The sequence below is a fragment of the Poecilia formosa genome, unplaced genomic scaffold (assembly GCF_000485575.1).
Source record: "Poecilia formosa unplaced genomic scaffold, Poecilia_formosa-5.1.2 Scaffold202, whole genome shotgun sequence".
NCBI lineage: Eukaryota > Metazoa > Chordata > Actinopteri > Cyprinodontiformes > Poeciliidae > Poecilia > Poecilia formosa.
Genome location: NW_006800141.1, coordinates 416,607 through 437,402, shown reverse-complemented (window position 1 = coordinate 437,402; position 20,796 = coordinate 416,607). Strand labels below are relative to the sequence as shown.

General features: G+C 39.3%; 2 protein-coding genes across 3 annotated transcripts in view; one reads left to right on the top strand and one right to left on the bottom strand.

Annotated features, from left to right (window-relative positions):
- The window catches only part of LOC103148284 (collagen alpha-4(IV) chain-like), a 59,032-nt gene extending 43,216 nt beyond the window's left edge, over window positions 1–15,816 (top strand). For both annotated transcript variants that reach the window (XM_016679094.1, XM_007566973.2), the window contains 26 exons: window positions 2,742–2,893; window positions 2,990–3,062; window positions 3,230–3,336; window positions 3,589–3,772; window positions 3,856–3,927; window positions 4,067–4,171; window positions 4,303–4,521; window positions 5,820–5,984; window positions 6,068–6,235; window positions 6,412–6,555; window positions 7,365–7,475; window positions 8,106–8,284; window positions 8,488–8,551; window positions 8,774–8,848; window positions 9,015–9,122; window positions 9,620–9,727; window positions 10,029–10,100; window positions 10,258–10,386; window positions 10,734–10,841; window positions 10,954–11,109; window positions 11,193–11,300; window positions 11,405–11,542; window positions 11,657–11,773; window positions 11,928–12,116; window positions 12,917–13,200; window positions 13,282–15,816. In XM_016679094.1, the coding sequence (XP_016534580.1) occupies window positions 2,742–2,893; window positions 2,990–3,062; window positions 3,230–3,336; window positions 3,589–3,772; window positions 3,856–3,927; window positions 4,067–4,171; window positions 4,303–4,521; window positions 5,820–5,984; window positions 6,068–6,235; window positions 6,412–6,555; window positions 7,365–7,475; window positions 8,106–8,284; window positions 8,488–8,551; window positions 8,774–8,848; window positions 9,015–9,122; window positions 9,620–9,727; window positions 10,029–10,100; window positions 10,258–10,386; window positions 10,734–10,841; window positions 10,954–11,109; window positions 11,193–11,300; window positions 11,405–11,542; window positions 11,657–11,773; window positions 11,928–12,116; window positions 12,917–13,200; window positions 13,282–13,539 (3,593 nt within the window). In that variant the 3' untranslated portion in view covers window positions 13,540–15,816. The remainder of the gene's footprint in view (window positions 1–2,741; window positions 2,894–2,989; window positions 3,063–3,229; window positions 3,337–3,588; window positions 3,773–3,855; window positions 3,928–4,066; window positions 4,172–4,302; window positions 4,522–5,819; window positions 5,985–6,067; window positions 6,236–6,411; window positions 6,556–7,364; window positions 7,476–8,105; window positions 8,285–8,487; window positions 8,552–8,773; window positions 8,849–9,014; window positions 9,123–9,619; window positions 9,728–10,028; window positions 10,101–10,257; window positions 10,387–10,733; window positions 10,842–10,953; window positions 11,110–11,192; window positions 11,301–11,404; window positions 11,543–11,656; window positions 11,774–11,927; window positions 12,117–12,916; window positions 13,201–13,281) is intronic.
- nyap2b (neuronal tyrosine-phosphorylated phosphoinositide-3-kinase adaptor 2b) overlaps window positions 14,934–20,796 on the bottom strand; it is a 28,157-nt gene continuing 22,294 nt past the window's right edge. The window contains exons 9-11 of the mRNA XM_016679092.1: window positions 18,538–19,716; window positions 18,308–18,411; window positions 14,934–16,990 (exon numbers count right to left, since the gene is read on the bottom strand). Coding sequence (XP_016534578.1) covers window positions 16,703–16,990; window positions 18,308–18,411; window positions 18,538–19,716 — 1,571 coding nt within the window. The 3' untranslated portion in view covers window positions 14,934–16,702. The remainder of the gene's footprint in view (window positions 16,991–18,307; window positions 18,412–18,537; window positions 19,717–20,796) is intronic.

The following is a 20,796-nucleotide window of genomic DNA, read 5'->3' as shown; positions in this document are numbered from 1 at the left end:
ATATATATTCTTTTTTTTAAGTTCTCTGAGAAGTTTAATTTTATTAGCAATTAGGCAAGAAATTATTAACAGTACTGTCATCACTAGTGAAATTGGGTTGACAAAGGTAGTGGGAAAAAAACAACAACAAAAAACTAAAAACTTCAGACGATGCAAATTTTAAAATTTTATTCACATAAGTACCAATATTAAAATCAGATAATAGCTGTATTAAGCTAAGTCACTGGTTGTTTGAAACTTTCCATCTGAGGTTAAAAGGAGAGAGTCAAGTCATGGTTTTGACAGCCTGTTGATATTATCTCTTTTGCAGATGATAAGTTTTTCCTTTGGTGTGCCGGTGTCCTTAAGAAATTAAGTGATGTCCAGGGTTAGTGGAATCTGTTCAAATGTGGGAGACTGTCCTTTGTAGTTGGTCACCTTGAAGAATGAAGAGATATAGTTCTATACTGAAGATATTTTCTGCTCCCTACTATATTTCATAGGTCTTTTTTGTTTTCAAAAGTACTGCTCTTCAACACCACTGCGAATGAGTCTGTTACAGGACTCTGACAGAAACCAGGGGGACAGCAGTGAGCTTTATTACAGTGTGCAGTGATACATTCTTTTTTTTTTTTTTCCCTGTGTGAGGTTAGTCAGCATATGAACTCCTAGAATGTTAAAGTTCTCAATGTTCTCTTCTTCTCTGTGTATGCAGATGACTCAGATCTCAGTGTGCTTTGATTTTTGGAAATTCATCAGCATTTCTTTGGTTGTTGTGATTGTTGCACTTGCTTGGCCTCCCTGTTTTGTTTTTTTTTTCCAGAAACTTTTTTAAAACTAAAACAAGTATCTTTCTATTTTTTGTCATGAGTATTGAAGTCAATATTTCACTGCTGCCGGAAAGCATAGCTTCTAAATTAAAAACGAGAAGTGATAGCAGTTTTTTGCAGTCACTACTCATAAATGATTGAATGCTCTGCCACTTCAGATAAAAGGAGCACAAACTCTGGCCATTTTTAAATCGATGCACTTTCTTGCTTTGGCATTTGTACAGCGCATTCATGTAAACAATATATAATTTTTTCCCTAACTTTTTATTCTTGTGCACATTTATACTCATTTAACATTTGTTTGCTGCATTTATATAGATTGACATTTGGGTGTGTGTATTTATGCACAGTGCAGACAGTAAATGTGCTGCTGCTCATTAAGGTGGGAGGGGAGTGAAGTTGGTGGGAGTGGAGGAGCATCTCTCCTACAAACATTCTGTGGGTTGTCGTTCATAAAGTTCATATTTCTTGCACACAGTGAACAAAATAGTGCAATATGGATTCATTTTTAACCCAATTTGTACACAATGTTTGTGTGAAAGGCTAAGCTAAAATCTACAAAACAACATTCTTTTGTGAGTGCTGTATGCAAGTGTTTGTCTGGAGATCTGAGATTAATCCATCATTTGCTCAACTCTTTTCTCAGTAAACCAATCTTGATCAAAACAGGCAGGTGTGACAATATATGAGCGACTGGCTTTCTTAAAACACTCCACGATGAAGAGTTAGTGCCACCAGATGATATCCACTGAAGCACCTTAACAATTCTTTTTCTAGATACTGAGATAATTTTAATCAACTTTAGGCAACTGGAGGACAAGACTGTCCTGAGGTATGAGGATCCTCCTGGAAGCTCCGTCAAGGCCAGCTGCTTTCCTCTGGTTGATTTCACACAGAGTGCATTTTGAAGTGAAGTTATTGCAGCCGTGTGCTGTCATCTGAATGTTTTAGTGTGGTCTACTGGTTGCTCATTCCTATGATCACAGAAATCTAAAACAAAAAAAAAAAAAGATTAATTGTCCGATAGAAAAATTCTCTTTGGGGGTTTGTGAAAATGTGATTTCAGTAGCTGCCATATAAGTGCAACTTAAGATTGGAATATCATGAAAAAGTTCAACATTTTTGTCTGTCATTTCAGAAAAGGAAACTTATGTATTACATAAATTCACTACATATGGAGTGAAATATTTCAAGACTTTGTTTCTTGTAACTTTGATGATTATGATGTAATGTCCGATTGCAATTTACATCTCAAGTCTTCAGGAGCATATTTCCAGCCTTACACTTAAAGTGAGAGAAAAAAGTAAGAAAGTCTGAAAGTATTTAAAGACATGCAGGGCTACACGCTGTGTGTGTGCAGAGTGTGCTATACATAGCTGGAGCTGCATGTTTAAAGGCAACAGAGCCAAATATGGGAATTAGGATTTAGGTCAAGCCTTTCAGGCTAGTCGAGCACAGGAACATCATGGTCAATGAATGCGTTTTTGCTGCCTTTGTCGCAGGTGCCGAGTCCTGCTGAAAAACAAAACCAAAACAAATCGGCATTTCCATAAAGCTTGTCAGCAGGAAACAATGGTCTTAATTTCCTGGTAGATGGCTGTGTTGAATGTGGACTGCAGAAACACAGTGGTCCAACATCAGCAGATGACTTGCCCCCTCCCTCCTAGTCATCACTGACTGTGCAAACTTCTCTGGGCATTAAGCAACATGGACTCCAGAAAGAGCACCTGTCCTGGCAAGACATGGTGGTGCAAAACTGTGTCCCTAATGAGCACAAAATTGACTGAGCTAGTTAAGGAGACTTGTTTGCAAAACAAGCAGAACAAAACAGAAGCAAGCCAAACGTAGTGAAGCACCAAGAAATTACTAAAAGTCTTGGGTGAGATTTAGTCACACTGTAATGTCAATTAATTTGTCATTTCAATCCTGCAGGTTGTCCAGGGGAATGTAAGTGTGTGCATGCTCTTGGGGCTGTTGGGCCACCTGGTCCACCTGGTTATCCAGGATCTCCAGGATTTCCAGGAGCTCCGGGACCTCAGGGGGAGCCTGGACTGAGGGGAAATGATGGCCCAAGAGGACCAGATGTAAGGACAGCATTTCGTCACTCACCAGTTTTATGTCAAAAATTGTTTTCTATTTTGTAATCATAGACAAACATTTAATATTTACCTTTCTTGCAGGGCGCACCTGGTTTCACAGGTCTAAAAGGAAGAAAGGGTGAGAAAGGTGACACGTATGTGAGGGGTACTAAAGGTGAGTGTGTTCACGTGTACATCAAGTTCTTTTTCCTCCAATTTATTGTATTTGGCAGATATAGGAAGGCAAACACTGCATGTTTTCTCTTATTTAAAATGACACTTGATAAATCATAGGTAAATGCCTAAAGATTCAATTACTGCATATACTTTTGTCTTTGGAAGGTGCAAAAGGGGACAAAGGAGAACCAGGATACGCTGGTCCTCCAGGAGGAACAGGTGAGTCTGGAAAAGATGGCTTCCCTGGTCCGGTGGGAGAACCTGGTCCACCAGTAAGTATAAATTTGTTTCAAACTTTTATGTGTATTTTAGGAGTTATTTATAGTATAAGTAGTGGACTTAGGGCTCTGCTACTTTTAGATTACACTCTGGACACTTGTTTTTACATCTACTCTAGAAAGTACTATTTCAATAGATTCAAGGAAACTTTATTGTAAGTTTTTTTTATTTTTTTAATAAAAAAAGAATGTCATTTTTTAAGCCACAGTGTGTTGCCTTTTTGGTGCAATTCTATATGTGTGCAGAGTCCTGGCTATATGGGACGTCCTGGACCCAAAGGTTATCCGGGCCCCCCAGGGCCCAAAGGATTCCCTGGCCCCCATGGTCCCCCAGGTCCTGGATTTCCTGGTCTAAAGGGAGAACCTGGACTTCAAGGAAATCAGGGACTTCCAGGGCTTCCTGGAATCCCAGGACGACTAGGTCCACCAGGTAAATCTTACGTTGTGCTAATATGGTTCTCCCATTTCTACTATAGCCAAAGTTTCTATATGAATATTGTACTTTTTAACCAGGTGAAACAGAACCATGCTGTCATGAAGGCCAAATTGGACCACCAGGGCCTAAGGGTGAGCCAGGGTTACCAGGTAATTATTTTTGAAATTTAAGGCCAGAAGTAACTGGCTATTTTGTTTCTCACGTTCTTTCCAGACAATAACTCAAATCACATTTGATCCACCAAAAAGTATTCATGTTCAATGCATAAACTGAATTTTCAAATGTAAGGTGTTCAAGGTCAACCTGGAAGAGATGGATATCCAGGAAATCCAGGACATCAAGGACCTAAAGGTATAAAGGGAGATGATGGAGAAACTCTGATCGGACCACCAGGTACAATTCATATGAAAATAACTTCAATTTAAGTTTTTTGGAAAATGAAGCATCAGTCTGAAATGACAAGTATTTGAATCACAACCTTGGCAACGATTTATTGTGCCTGGCTCGCTACGATTTTTCCTAAGGATCTATTGGTACAAATGGAGATCCAGGTGACCCTGGTCCCGCTGGCATTAGCCTGGATGGCCCTGAAGGTCTCCCTGGGTTACCAGGACCCCATGGCAGAAAAGGAGACCCAGGACACATCCTTTCAGCTTGGCCAGGTCTAGTTGGTCCTCCTGGACCACGAGGAGCTGTGGGGTCATACGGAATTCCTGGAATCCCTGGATATCCAGGATCACCAGGTAATTTAATGAGCCAGATGGGTATGGCACGTATTGGGAGTATTGGTGAGATCGTTTGTGTCTCCTGAGATAAGATGGCTATTTCCTTATCTCAGGAGGCTATGTCTATTCCAAAGACATCTACTCATCTGATTCATTATAGGCCAGTAACTGACAGGGTGGTGGAACCAAATGAGAAGGAGACAAGTCACTTGTGTTAGCATTGGAGAGGCTAATGACTCCTTGGCTGGTCATCCACTTTAGACATGTTAAATTTTCTTTGAAGAGAACTTCAAGAAAAATTGTCAACATAAAATTTCTGTTAGCAACATGGATTAGATGCATTGAAAAGTCATTAGATAGAATTTAATGGGATTCAATGTGACATCAAGTAAAAACACATATAGCTACACAATACTGTTATACTGTATTATTATACTGAGCTGAAGTTTGCTTCACCTTGCAACTTTTGATTTGGGAAATGGCTTAAGGGCAAAGTTTTACTACCTTTAGCATCTTTAATCTTAGACTTTTCAAACCTGGGTAAGATTATTCTACACTAATGGCAGAATATTTGAAACCCAAGTTTGTGACTTGTGAAACCTTTTGGTAATGTTATTCCCCTCAAATAGTTTTATCAGAATAAGAGGCTGAGAAATTGAAAGCCAACTTCAGTTCCATATATTACGGTATTGTCTATGTTTATACATTATGTAATTTTGGATTACCGGTACTGCATATTCTATCATCAGAATACAGTATGTTGCTCACAGATATTTCAGGTCAACTATTTTTCTTGATAACGTTTTCTTTAAAGGAAAAAGTATGTGTCTAACAAAGTGACTAATCAGCCTCGGCATGGTTAGCATTTCCGATTCTAATGCTAGCCCATCAGGTGCTGACACCAGACAATCCAATGCTAATGGAGCCTATTTGTCCTAATGGACAGCAGAGTAAATATTCAATGCAGGGGCTGACCAGCCTCTCCATTGCTTATGCAAATGAACAGACTTCTTCTCATTTACCAGTGTCGGCCTCTCAGTTACCGCTGCTAGTTGCTCAGCATCCTTTGTTGACCCATCATTAATCAGGTCAGTAGATAGTTTTGGAATAGATATAGCTTCCTGGACAAGGGAGTGGGTGAGCAATAATCTTAATTTTGGCCCTAATATTGTGCCATACATGGGAACACAATAATACTTGCATCAAATTAGGCGTTTTAAATGTTAAATTAAAAAAAAAAAAAACATTAACTTGTGTGAAACTTTATATTATCTGTGTACAATAAACTCTTGACCAATTCTACATTGGAATTTCAGGATTACAAGGCCCACCAGGACCCCAAGGTCGCAAGGGAGATCCTGGGGACAGTGGAGACCTTGGAGATACTGGTGTCCCAGGTCCACCGTGTACTGTTTGTGAACTGGTAGGTCCCCCTGGACCTCCAGGACCTTCAGGGCGCCGTGGTGAACAAGGAGTGCCAGGTGAGCACATGATGGTTATCATTAATGATATTGAGAAATAAATAGTTTTCCTAACTTTTTGCATATTTTGTAATGTTACAAAGGCCTCCCTGGTCAGAAAGGTGTGAAGGGAGATGTTGGTGCACCTGGTCGAGGACAGAAGGGTTTAAAAGGTAATCCTGGTATTCCTGGGGCTCCTGGCCCAGCTGGATCAGCAGGGGTTGTTGGTCCTCAAGGAGACCCTGGTATTCATGGCTTCCCAGGACAGAAAGGTAAATCAGTAGTGATTCATTGGCTTTCAATTCTTCAGCAATTAATTATGCAATCCTATCTTCCATGCAAATTGTAAACTCACCCTAACAAGTTTTTTTATTACTCCAAACAATAAACAGCTTTAAAACATTTTAAATGCTTCTCCTTAGAAAAAATGATTTGCTTATTTATTTAGGTGAGAAGGGCTTGCCTGGGAAGCCTGGGTCTAGAAGTATGCCTGGCAATCCTGGGCCTCCAGGGCAACCAGGTGAAAAGGGAGAAAGAGGTTTTCCTGGTCGTTATGGAACTACAGGTGATCCAGGATTTCCTGGTAACAAAGGTAAACCAAAAAGAAAAAAATAAAATAACATTTGGTACATTCTTCCCATCTTTACATCTTCTATAATTTACATCTTGTGTGCATGAAATTAATGATCATCTTTTGGATACCTTTATGGCTGCGAGTCCTTGGAACAAATTCAAAAAAGACAAACCAAAACCATTAAAATGTAAATGTGCAATGCCATCCACTTGGAATACTTTAAATATTTACTGACATAACCATTGACTCTTATAACTTTTCCCTTCATGGCAAGCTACACCACTTCCTGTTTGGAAACCTCTTTATACTTAACTATTTTGTTTTAATTAACATATTTCCTGGACTATAAACTGCTCCGAAATAAAAGTCATATCACGACATAGCAACAATAGAACCAATGAAGTGTATTTATTTAAGTATGATTAATCATGAAGGGGGGCCACATTTATGTTAACGATATGACCTGGAGACACATGTTCAGTTACCTGCTTTTCAATTACTCACAGAAATTGTCAACCCTTGCTGAGAGTTTCTGACTGCCCAAGGTTTATGCTCTGGTAGAGAGGCAGCTGCATTTCATGAGTCGGTAACAGCAAGAAGGCACTCAGAAGGTTCACCTGCAAATTTATTCATATTCCCCTCCTTGGCAACTGCCGGGGTGGATGGAGATTTAACTGCACCGTTGACAAGCCTCTCCCGGCAGCACGTTCTTCAAGCACCCATCTGTGAACTCCTACCTCCAGCTCTCGCCATCTTGCTGCTGTTTTTTTTTTTTTTACATAATCTGAAAAATGTGAGGTTGTTTATGAGCTCTGTGATCTCTCCAGGCTCACCTGGACCCACTGGACTCCCAGGATTATGTTCGCTTGTCAACTTGACAAAAGGTCCTTCTGGATTTTCCGGAAGAAGGGGGCCTCCTGGTCAGACAGGGTTTGCAGGCAATAAAGCTTTAATTATAATATTTTCGGTAACACTTTATTTGAAGGGGGTTGAATAAGACTGTCATGACACTGTCATAAACATGTCATAACACATGTCATGAACATCAATAAGCCTTCATGAATATTTATGACTGTTGTCATAAAGCGTCATTCGGTAAATTATGACACTTTTAATACAAAGTTGACATTATTCAAAATGTCTTTGTTATGACAACTTGTCATTAACCAGGAAATCATTACTGATATAAATTTGTTATAAAAGTATTACTGATTGCACTTTAAAAATGAGGTAACTTTATGTTATTAAAGGTAAAGTTTAAACAGTAATGATCTCCTGGTTAATGTCAAGTTGTCATAACAAAGACATTTTTAATAATGTCAACTTTGTATTAAAAGTGTCATAATTTACCGAATTACGCTGTATGACAACAGTCATAAATATTCATGAAGACTTATTGATGTTCATGACAGGTGATATGTCATGTTTATGAAAGTGTCATGACAGTCTTATTCACCCCCCTTCAAATAAAGTGTTACCATATTTTCTACCATGATATTTTACATTCTCCAATGTGAAATATCATGTTGCACATTGCATATTTTTTCAATATGTTACATCTCTTCCAGGATACAAAGGCAGCACTGGCACGCCTGGTGATTTGGGTCCTGATGGATGGCCAGGATCACAAGGATTAAAAGGATTTGCTGGTATTCCAGGTAGAGAAGGATTATCAGGACTCCGTGGACTTCATGGGATTAAAGGGTTCCCAGGTCCAAGGGGTTATTCTGGGAATACTGGAGATCAGGTACACGATATCCTCTAAAAAAATTGAGTAATGGGCTTTTAAGTTACAGTGTCCAGTGTCAGCTGGTTCGGACGAGGCACAGCTTGGTCACAAAGGCCTGTGTCTATAACTTCGCAACAAAATACAGATTTCTTTGAAATATTAGACATTTTAGTATTTAGAATATACAGTGTCCTAAATGATCTGCTCCTGCTTTGTTCTAGGGAGATCCAGGGCCACCAGGACAAATTGGTATCCCTGGCCTCCCGGGATTTCCTGGTGCAAAAGGTAAGACATAAGATGATGTGCTCTAAATCAGTGGTGGCGTCTATGCAGCTGAATTCATTTTGTGCAGAAAAGATAAATCTATGGCAGTGTGTTATATTCCATTTAATTTCTGTTTTTATTTGATCTAACTCTTGACCATGACATACTATGGCGAAACAGAATTTACAGTGAGCAGAATCACTGACATAAATTTTAAAGTGATATATAATAAATCTGTTTTAGGTAATAAAGGGCAATCCTATGGGAGACCTGGCCCACAAGGACTCAAAGGATTACCTGGGGAGATTGGGCCCAGTCGTAAGTCCATGTCTAAAAAAACAGAATGCCTAAAAACTTTACAACTTAGCAAAATTTGTAAAGTTTTTGCTTTACAAAAACTTTACAAAGTTTTTGTAACCAAATTACAAAAACTTTGTAACTTGCAGTTTATAACCAAGTTTATAACCAAGTTTATTTTATTTAGCACATAGAGGAAGTCCAGGGCATCCAGGTGACCCAGGACCCAGGGGAAGGCAAGGGCAACCTGGACATCCAGGGGCGACTGGGGAAACTGGAAGACAAGGAGGGCCAGGTAACTGCCACTAAAAATGTTATAAGAATTTATACAAAACAGAATTAAACAATGTTGGTGCTATGATAAAAAAAAAAAGTGTTATAGTAAAATCTTCCAACATTTGTGTGCTGTTGTCCTTGTAATTACATGTGTTATTTCTTTCAACAGACCTGTTTTGTTTCCTTCATGCTCAGTTGTTCATCCTGTTGATAAAGATTACTGCTTCATGGTTACATTCTAAAAATCTGCGTTGTGACTTTAGATGTCACCATTCCCTTTCTTCCCTTCTACTTGAAATAAAAAAGTTAATGCATTAATTCATTATGCATTGTACTGTAAAAATTACAATATTGTGTTGGTCCTCACCATATATAAAGCACATTTTTAAAGAGAAAATTAAAGAAATGTATCTTTAAGCAAAAACAGCCCAAAAAATCCAATCCTCCTGATTTTTTGTTTTTTTGTTTTTCTTTTAGCTTGCTGTCTTGACCTTGTCATGATATGTGCATCCTTAGGCTCTCCTGGGTCCCGAGGTCTACCAGGGCGTCAAGGCATTAGAGGTCCTCCAGGTGACGAAGGAATTGTGGGACCACCCGGCCCCCCCGGCCCATGGGGCAATCCAGGTGCAGTCATTTTTAAAAAAGCATTACTAACTGAGCACACACACACGCCGAGAGTAGACATTGTGATTTGTGATTACTTGTTGTGGCCATCAATTAAAGTACTGAAGTGTTATCTGTTTTTCCTTCTCGATAAAATTCAGACGAGGGTTCCGTTGAAGACAGGAAGTAAATGCTGTAAAGAGAAAAGCTAACACGGTGTTCATCAATAAGTTTTTGATGCATTTAATGGAAGGAGGAATTAATTTTAGCGCCAGCCACACACAACAGCATGTCATTTATGTTTCCTTGTGATTTATATTAGGTCCCCCTGGAACTCCAGGTCTGGATGGATTGAATGGGCTAAGAGGTCCGAAAGGGATGAAGGGAGCAGACGGTAAGAAGAATGAGACGCATAGAAACAAATGACAAAGACTGCACTTCATTAGAAAAGCTCGTGTATATTAAAAGTTTTATTTTTCAATGATAAGTAAGTCTCAAAATCAAAATTCAAATGACAAATACCATGTTACATCTGCCTTATTAAAATGTAGACCAAGGCACTTCAGGACCTCGTGGACAAAAGGGTATACCCGGAGCCAAAGGCGCCCGGGGCATCTCGGGGCCAGCGGGGGCAACTATTCCAGGGGTTAAAGGCCAAACTGGGGCACCTGGGAACACAGGTCTGAAATTCATTCTGTATTTACAGTGCCTATGAAAACTACTCAAACCTTTGAATGTTTAATCTTTTTATTGCTTTTACTTATCAATTATGAGCAACAATAATTGATTATGATGAAAAAAAATTACAAAAAAAACCTTCTAATGTAAAAGTGAAAACAGATTTATACTAAAATGATGACAATAAACAAGATGCATAACATGAATAAGGTAATTGCATAAATATGCACCTTCTTCAGTCAGTATTTCGTTGCGAAATTAGTTATTTCACTTGTAATATGGTCTCTTAGGTTGTCGTTTGCCTTTATTATCATGATACAGGAGTGTGACTGTGTGTTTTCTACTCCAGGTTTTCCAGGAATACCAGGAACACCTGGTAGCTCTGGCAAAACCTGCCAAAACCCCCTTCATGGACCTCAGGGTGATAGAGGCTATGAAGGGCTCCCAGGACCCTCAGGTTACTTATGTTTTGCTTGTTATATTCACGAGTTATTAACTTTATCTTTGAAAAAAACTTAAGAGAATATAAGATGTGAATTTACATCTGGGGTTTGTAACTGGTTTTTCAGGTCCTCCTGGTCCACCTGGTCCACCTGGTGGCAGCATTTCATACAAAGGAGACCTTGGACCAGATGGCCATCGTGGACCACCAGGTCATAGGGGAAATAAAGGCGTTCCAGGACCTCCAGGGCCTCGTGGCCAAAGTGGCTCTCCAGGACCAAAGGGTACATTTAAAAACAGGATAGATGCCAAGAACATTCCAGGGGTGATATTGACCAGAACTAAATGTTTTGATGCCCATCCATAGGTGAGAAAGGTCCTGATGGGCCAAGGGGCCCTCTGGGATCCAGAGGTCAACAGGGCATCTCTGGACCTCAAGGTTGTAAGGGAGAAATTGGCCCAATTGGAGATCCAGGTGGTTGGCACTGTGACAGAATAACAGAAATAAGTTTATAAACTATGACAACTAATGTACTGAAAGATTTGGTTTTCAGGAAGGTCATTCTTTTCTTCTTCTAGGTGTCAAAGGTCAACCTGGTGATTTAATCACTGTAGATTTAAGGGTTCCTCCCCCTGGAGCCCCAGGACCAAAAGGCGTTTCAGGAAGTGAAGGAAGTCAAGGGTATGTGGGTCGTCCTGGTCCTTTTGGTCGAACAGGTGAGAAAGTTGTTTTTTGTTTTTTTTTTACTGTTTTTCCATCAGTTTATAATTCATTTGTGTGTAAAGAATCGTCACCTTTAATTTTATTATTCATTTTTCTTTCTGATCCAGGACAAAAGGGTCCTAAAGGGTTTGTGGGCTTTCCCGGTACACCAGGGCCACCCGGGTTAGATGGTTCCAGTGGAGACCCAGGCGATGTTGGTGAGCGAGGATACACTGGGCCTCAAGGTAAACAATATCATGTTCATGTTCCCGTCCCAAAGATACTCGTAAGAACATTTGAGAGAACAACTAAAAACAAACTGGAAACCAATGACGAGTGTCCTGAGACACTTCATTGGCTCATACTCTTTTCTTCTTTATTCATCTCCTCCCTTTCCAGGTGCCCCTGGTCCTCCTGGTGATCCAGGCGAGCCTGGCCATAGAAGGCAACTTAGATCAGGCTTTCTTTTGGTTATCCACAGCCAGTCAGTTTTGGTACCACAGTGTCCTGCAGGTAGCAACCAGCTGTGGGTGGGATACAGTCTCGTCTACCTGGAAGGACAAGAGAAGGCTCACACACAGGATCTGGGTAAGTCTACATATCATTTGCTTGTCCTCTATGAGGTGTAGTTTGTAAAGTTACACAGTCAAAAAATTAACAGCAATTATTTGGGTTTTTTAGCCTGTCATAACAGAAAAAAGCGAGTAAATCTTTCTGTCATATTTTAACATGTTATTTATTCATTTGCAAATGTCACAATTTCAAACTAGATATTTAATTGACAAGCAAAATATTTAGTTCGCAAACTAAACATTTAGTTAGCGAAATGAATATTTAGCACAAATCCAAATATTGCCATCTCCCTAAAATAATGACCTAAGTTTTAAAGGCATTTTGTTTCAAATTTAATTTTTTTTTTTAAATTTGTCCCCTGCTTGCCATATTATTGGAGCACATTTCTTTGCACAAAAATTGAAGTGAATCAATCTCACCAGCAGGAATTTAGGTCCACAAGATCCAACTTTTGTTTTGGTAGTCAACTTCTGGTTATCAGGAAGTGACTTTGCATTTTTTGGCATATTTAGTTATAATTCAAATATTTAAACAACATTTAAATATGTCAATTAAATGTTGTTTGCAGACTATTTAGCTTGCTAAATCATCATTTACTTTTAAACTTTTACATTTATAAACTAATGAATGACAGTATGACTTTGAAAAATGAAACCCCATTTCTTTTCTGTTATCACCATATTATCATCATCAATTTTATGTCATCAAGACAATTTTATTATTTTACACACAGCACCTCACAGTCTTCTAGCTTAGTTTAGAAAATATATATATATATATTTGTGTTTGACCCCATTTTTATCAACTCCATGTAGGTCAGCCTGGCTCTTGTCTCCCCGTTTTCTCCACCATGCCTTTCTCCTACTGCGACAAAGACGCATGCTACTACTCCAGTCGCAATGACAAATCCTACTGGCTTTCCACTACTGCTCCTATACCAATGATGCCACTCTTAGGCCAGGAGATAAGCCTCCACATCAGCCGCTGTGTTGTGTGTGAGACCTTTTCACCAGCAGTGCCATTTCACAGTCAAGACCAAGCAATTCCTCCCTGCCCAGATGGCTGGAAGAGTTTATGGACAGGATACTCCTTCCTTCTGGTGAGTCTTATGAAAAGCTTGAAACTGTTTATAAATGCCTTATGAGGTCAACTCTTCTTATCTAACACTACTGCTTTACAGCACACGGGAGCAGGTGATGAGGGTGGTGGACAATCGTTGGCTTCTTCTGGTAGCTGCCTCAGGGATTTTCGAACTCATCCCTTCATTGAGTGTCAAGGTGCGCAGGGTTCCTGTCACTACTTTTCCAATCTTTACAGTTTTTGGCTAACTACTGTAAGAGATAGAGAGGATTTCGTCCCTGTAAAGCCTGGTACCATCAAAGCAGCTGATCAGCAGCGGCACAAGGCCAGTCGGTGTAATCTTTGCCTTCGGGATTAATGACTCTGTAGACTTCAAGCTGTAACTCTAGTTATGTTAAACACATTTGTGATATTTAAGATATTTAAAACATAGGGTAACCGAACATTGTACAAGGCCTTAAGCTCAGGTTTCATTTTAAGGCCAGCCTCTAGTTAAGATCACTGTCTAACAGCCACCAGATTGCCAACCAACTGTCTTGTTTTGTCCTTTTTTTGCTTTCTATCTTTAGTGCAACATGTTTTACAGTTAACTAAACAGACAATGACTCAATCTGACTGTACAACAGAATGTGTTTTACTTGACAATCACATCCTTTTACTTTCTTCATTAAATGAAAGTTCCTGTGGTAAATGGCACGTTTTAAAGATTTTTTTAATGTGTTTTTTTTTATATTTTAATCCTATAGCAATGTTTAGAGATCCTCTCAGTCCTCAAAGGAGGGCATTGACAGTCTAACAGAAGGTAAAATTGAGAAAATGGGTCCTCATTCATGCTCTTATTTTTTAGGCAAATTTCTGAGATGACTGGCAAGAAATATTACACTTTTACTCAATATTATGTTTTTTTTTGAGATGTACCATATTTTTTTGGAAAATTACCTTGTTGAATAAACTAAATAAACATTTGTCTTGATTACTTATTTACTCTTTCGCAGTCCTGGCCACGAAAAGCCCGATGTTCCAGTGCCAACAAGAAATGTTTCCATAACGGCTTTGAAATTAATATTTATTTATTTCTCTCAACAGAACCCAAGTGACAATCAGAATACAGTACTTTTTTTTTTCTTTTTCATTGTTTTTATATAACGCAAAACGAGAACACAGTGCAATACAGACAGAGGACTGACAGTGCGGTGCTCTCTCTACCTTTTCACAGTGCATGTTTATACACACAAAAAGATTGTACAGCGTTAATAATACATTTCCACCCTTCACCCGTCAATGTCATGACATAGCAAAGTGAAAGTCTTTAAAACAATCATTTTAAAATTGCGACTTGCAAACTCATGTAGCTTGGCACACACTCACAAACACGCTACCCTCCACTCCCCCACACACACACTCTCTCTCACACACACACACACACACGCACACACACACGCACACACACACAGTCTTTTCCCTTACACACGTACAGTAACAACACAAGGTATTGTTTTTCTTTAATCCTCACTGGAGAGAGGGCTGCTGCACTTATACACTCAGGACTGGCTCATTTGTCAAATTAATGGTGCTTTTGGTAATGTTGACATTATATTTAATGTACAAAAGGAATACCAATTGAGATATAAAACAGGGATTGAGGTAGAGGGTGGAAACAGGGAGGGAAAGACATATAGGTAACCAGCCTGATTCTGTGTATTAGAAAAATTAATATTAGTGCTGTTTCTTTTCTTTCTTCCCCCCCACCCACCAAAAAAAAAAAAAGCTCAAATGTTTTAAAGGCCATTGTGCAATGCCTTGTCTTTTTGACTGCAATGTGATAGGTCCTTAAACAATCTGATATTTCTAAAGTGGTTGCCAATAAATTCTGGACTGGGAACATTGTCAGTGACAACCAAATATAGATGACTGCATGTCGAACACAGCCAGACTCCTGAGGCTTTACTTTCCAGCCAATAAATTAAAACATACATGGTACAACTCATCACTCTTAACTTTTACCAAAAAATATATAAGCATAACATTGAAAGATTTCTTCAAGTGCATATGGCTATAATAATCTGCTGTAAAATTAGGAAACTCACTAAAAGCTTAGGTCTTGATTGTACGGGCTAGCTGTTGGTATCAAGTATTTACACTATTATGGTGGTCACATTGTGCATGGCATTACAAGGGTGACATTACTCACCGGCTCCTGCCAAGAACTGTTTTACAAATACCCAACCGTCTGAGTGCAACCCCACCAATATGCTGTGGCAATTTTTTTTTTTTTTTTTTTATACTAACGGTGCCCTAAGCGAGATTATCATGCTACGGCAACCCAACAAGTTTAAATACGGAACATTATCTGAGATTTTGGGGTTTTGAAAAATTGAAGACAGTCTCGCACAAACAGATAAGCATGACTCCCCATTCTCATCCTCAAGCAGAGCACTCATGCTTAACTGCATAAAAGCAATAGAAAACTTGAGAATGGCACAACAAGCGTTATTCTTGTTTGTCTGGTTGTCATGCACCCTCTTTTCCAATACAACTCAGGGCAACTCCCCATATTGCCCTTATTTAAAACCGGCACTGCAGATTCGACATGTCAACAGGCTTTGGTTGGTCATCGTAATGAGACTTAAAAAAAAAAAATGTATGTTCTAATTTACTACCTATCAAACTCCACCTCATAGCTTTTTTCTTTTCTTTTTCTTTTTTTTTTTAAAGATTACTTCATAACACTTCTCTGTCTGTTACAACAAGCCAACCAACATGACTCAACCACTTCAGAAAGGCTTTCAGTTTGTGAGCACACAGCTTGTAACCGTGATTCACAAAAGTGAAATTGAATCTGTTCTAGGACCTACTGTTGTACATTCTAGAACATAGTTGTAAAGGCTTTGAGAGCCCGCTGGCGTCTAAAGCAAGTTAACTTTCACTCTTTGACTTACAGTACAACAGTGAAAATGTGAAGAGTATAGATAGAATTGAACGGTTCATTCATTTAAGTGCTTTTGCGCACGTACACAAAGAAAAAAGTTGGGCATACAAAAATTATGCTACTACAGTAAAAGTACTGATAGATTATGTTTTTTTTATGTAAAATAAACTAAACAAAAAAGTTTACATTGAAACAAATATTAGATTGCATTGAAATCTAATTTAATAATAATTTTAGATGCTTTTTGTTCCCCATCATCTTATTTAGAAAATATCTATTCATTATTGGATATCTACTCTACTTATCAATATACAAGAGTTCAGTCACAGGAAATAGAAAAATAGCAAATATCACCAGTGATGATAAGAAAATGTGACAACCTGAACAAGCAGAAATATTGCAGTGGTAACCACTATGGTCCTGACATCAGCAAGTATCACCCCCCTCCCCCCTCCCAGTGCTCTTTGTGATCACCCTGAAGCATTGTCGCAGGGGGAGCCCCAGTACCACCAAACAGGGAGAAGAAGTGAGTATGTGGGGGTTATGTGGTACAGAGGATAAAGTTGTTGTTTTGTTGTTTTTTTTTTTAATGTCAGATGGCCGTGTCCCAGAATACAGTTGTCTGTGTTGGGTACGGGGGAGGTCGGATCTTCTTGGTTCCACTGCTCTTCCCACAGCCGGCGAGGACAGATACGCTTTCCTGCTTGCACTGACTTCGCTCCAGGTGCCTGTCCTCGTTCTTGTCAGGAGGTGGAGGCCTTTCCAGATATCTCTGCAAGTGCGGATGCTGTCTGGAGAGGATCTCCGCACAGAGGTTCCGTTTTCTTTCTATCTGCTCTAGCATAGTGGTGTCTCCACAGATCCATGGCATCTGCAGCATCTAAGTGACAGAACGAATTTCAACTCGGTTACATAGTGTCAAAGTGTAGCAAATGTCACTTGATGGCACTGTACCAACAGGCGCAACTCATATTCAGTTACACAGAATTGTATGAATCCAATTCTTTTCGAGAAGGACAATTTGACACAGCCTGTGTAGAAAGATAACAACTGGTACTTGGATGAAAGCAATGTAATGGGCTTTTCAAAATGCGGCTATGCTCCCCCTGGATGGTACCAGAGCTCTTCAGGGGAATGTGACATGACAAAATAAACAAATCAGTAAAGGTAACCGTGTACATTCAGATATTTTCACCAGGCCTTTGACAAAAATATAACCAGAGACAAAATTGATTTATTGAAGTTTTAGTATCGAAGGTAAGAAGTTAGAGTTTGAGCCAAGCAAAATAAAAGGAGAAAGTATAACCATGATTATTTAAAGTTGGGATTCTCATGGGCTGGATCTAAAGATGCTTCACTGCCACAATGTTGTCTGAGAGTTTTTTTTTTATTTTTTATAGCAGGCTAAATGAACTGTGGTCACAGCAGAGAGCAGCTCATACTTTTAGCACTTCAAATGACAAGGCAGCTGCAGCATCGTACTATGTGGTGCTATGCCTAAGAAAAAGCAAGTAAATCCCCAAAACACCAGTTTAATAGATGAATAAAACTTAGAGTTTAGCAAAAGCAAAAACGTTTACAGAAATAACAGCAATAATGTAGTAATGTAGTTTGAGGGAGGCAGCTGCCAACTCTCTGGGCTACATTGACGAGAATGTGCTGCATTTTCTTGCCAATTTTGTATTGATTGTTAGGAAGAGTTCATACAGCTGGTTACCAGTTGTGCTGTTTTGAAGGAAGTATTTGCTTTTGTTCCATATTTTTAAAGCCTTGGCCTGTTTAGTGCCGTTTGCAAACAAAATCTGTGACTTTGGCGATGAGTGCTGCTATTTAAGCGTGTGTGTAAACTGTTTTGAAAATGTGGAGTCTGAGTTGACAACTGCATCAAAGCAATTATGAAAAATTGGAAAACACTTTAGACAGTTTTTTTTTTTTTAATACTTGGTCTCCTTCATATGGCAATGTTTCTTTTGGCAGTGGTGTTGCTATCTATTTTGCATGTGATAGAGTCAATTATGTTTTTGAGAGCTTTGATATCGAACTACCAAGGAGGACTGGGAACATATAAAATTAAACGATGATGATGCAGTGAAAAATAAAAACTATCTACACTGTTCAAACAAGGATTCATCTGTAAGCAGAGAGCCTGTTTTCCAAAGTTAAAAAATAACAAAGAAAAAATAATGCAAGTGCATACCTGACTTTGATGTGTCACTGGAGCTCTCCTTTGTGGCGTTCCAAGTGGGGAAGGGTTATTGGGCATTGAAGGGGAGCGACTATACTTGGATGGAGTTTTCAAATCTAAAAAAGAAAAAAAAATGCAAAGCTGTATGTCAGGGAACAGATTCAGTGCATTATCCTTCAAGAAATATTATTTAACCAGAGCACAATTTAATTTTCTTGGAATTGAGATGGAAGCGCTCTCACCGTTTCCAGTTCCTGCAGACAAAGGTGGGCTACTGGATGATTTCCCATGGTGAGTGGGTGTTGTAGTGGATGAATGTTGCCCTGAAATTGTGCTGCCATTTCTCTCTTGTGCTTTTGACTGGTCCATATTGTGATTAGCTCTGTTGTCACGCCTCGGCGTACCGTCTGACCTGTGTCCACGCTCTTTATCACACCTGTACTCCGTTGCAGGAGGACTCTTGCTGCATTTGAAATCATAAAGGTGCTGCTCTGAGCCATTAAGACTTCTGTCTTTGCTGTCCCGTCTCACTTCAAGGCCTGTCCTACTCAGGTCTTTACTTTCCTGCCTTGGTAAAAGAGGGGGAGGAAGATCCCCTCCATTGTGGCAATTCCGATCTCTGCCTTCATACTTAAAATCGACCTTGTTGCTCCGTGATGTTTCTTGTCTCAGCAGCACTTCAGGTGGCTGGTCTATTCGTCCCTCATATTTATGTTCAGTGCTACTTCTTTCTCTGTCTACACTCTCTTGATGAAGTAACAAATCAGAACGATTGTCTTTGCAATCGTGCCTAAATTCTGGCCCATTTCTAGTTCTGTCTTTACTTTCTTGACGAGGCAGAAGCTCACCTACTCGGTCTCTGCTATCTTGCTTTGAGTCCAAACCATTTCTTGCCCTTTCCTTGCTGTCTTGTTTTGATAAGGGCTCGTGTTGGTGATCTATTAGTTTGTCTCTATCTTTGCTTTCCTGTCTTTGTGAAGACTCTGTGGCATGTCCTCCACCCCAATCTTTGCCATCTTTCCTTGGAATTAGTTCACCATTGCTAATACATCTTTCTTTGGAGTCTTTTCTTATTAAAGGTATGGGGTCTGAGGAGCTGCAGCTTTTGTCTTTGGAGTCCCGTCTCCCAGAGATGGGCTCTAGACCACTGGAGGCTTGATCCTTGCTATCCCTGCGGACAAGGGACACATCTGTACTGCTGGAGGTGCGATCTCGACTGTTCTGTCTGTGAATTGGAGGTTCTGTATTGCTGCCGCCCCTATCTTTGTCTTTGTCTTTATCTTTGTCTTTGTCTTTGTCTCGTTCTCTTCGATGAGAAGACTCCTTGCTGTGGCGCTCTTTGGACTCACGTTTGGAATCCTTGCTGTGGCGTTCCTTACCTTCACGCTTGGAATCACTGTGAGACTTGACCTTTGACTCAGCTGCAGAAGAGCACAAATAAACTACTTTATTATTTTTATATTTACCAATATTTAAAATATTCATGTTATGGTTATAATTCTTAGTTTGAAACCTCTGTTAACATACTGTCAATTAACAATTGAGAAAATAGGTTTGTATTGCAATATCCGTTAATAACCACTAGGTGGCACCCAATACTTTGCTTCAGTGTTCACAGTTTCTGAGAGCAAATATAGCATAGATCTTAGCTATGCTTTTCTAATAAACTACAGATTGATTCCATTAACCATGAAAATAAAGTAAGATTTGTATCTGTATGCCTGTTATGCTCCCATGAGTTACACAAGCCAATTTAAAAGGTATAGATGCATGTGTGAGTGTTTACTTGTGGGGGCATATAATATGAAAGGGAAGATTAACCAATTGGTGAATGGGTCAGAATATTCTCTCTATTGCTAGAAATGCAAATGTAAAATAAAGGCCAGTTCTTTGAGAACCACTATGTTCAGAAAACAATCAAAGAGAGAAACAAATAATAAAAAAACAACACTGCTTCCTTTTCCTATGTATTAAAGAAACAAGGACTTCTATGCACCTGATTAAAATACATGATTTTTAACAATCTCTTAAAAGAATGTAATTGTTGTAATTAAATAAACATAACAAAATCCTAAATAAAGCAAATGTGCATTAGATTTCTGACAAGAAAACCTTAAGTCAAGCCAATTATATTACAATTAAAAGTATAAGTAACCCAATGTACTTTGTTTCCACTCTGTCCCGCTGCACGTCTGCTGCACCAGCAGCCCGATTGGCTTAACCATGAGAAAGGTATGTGCTGATTGGACAAAACGCATTTGAGTTGTGAGGCATCACCGCCCCTGTCAGCTGCTCAACACTCGTTTGTACACCACCATGCCCTGAGCTGTGATTGGCTGCATTACCCACGGGAAGGAAATCTGCAAATAAGAAACAGGGATTTTTTCCCCTCCTTCCTCTGTTGCTATGTTGTAGTTGCTAAGAAAACTGACTGAGGATGGATGTGTAGAATCTGTCCAATTTCACCACAATTTATGATTTAAGGGAGGAGGGGAGAGGGG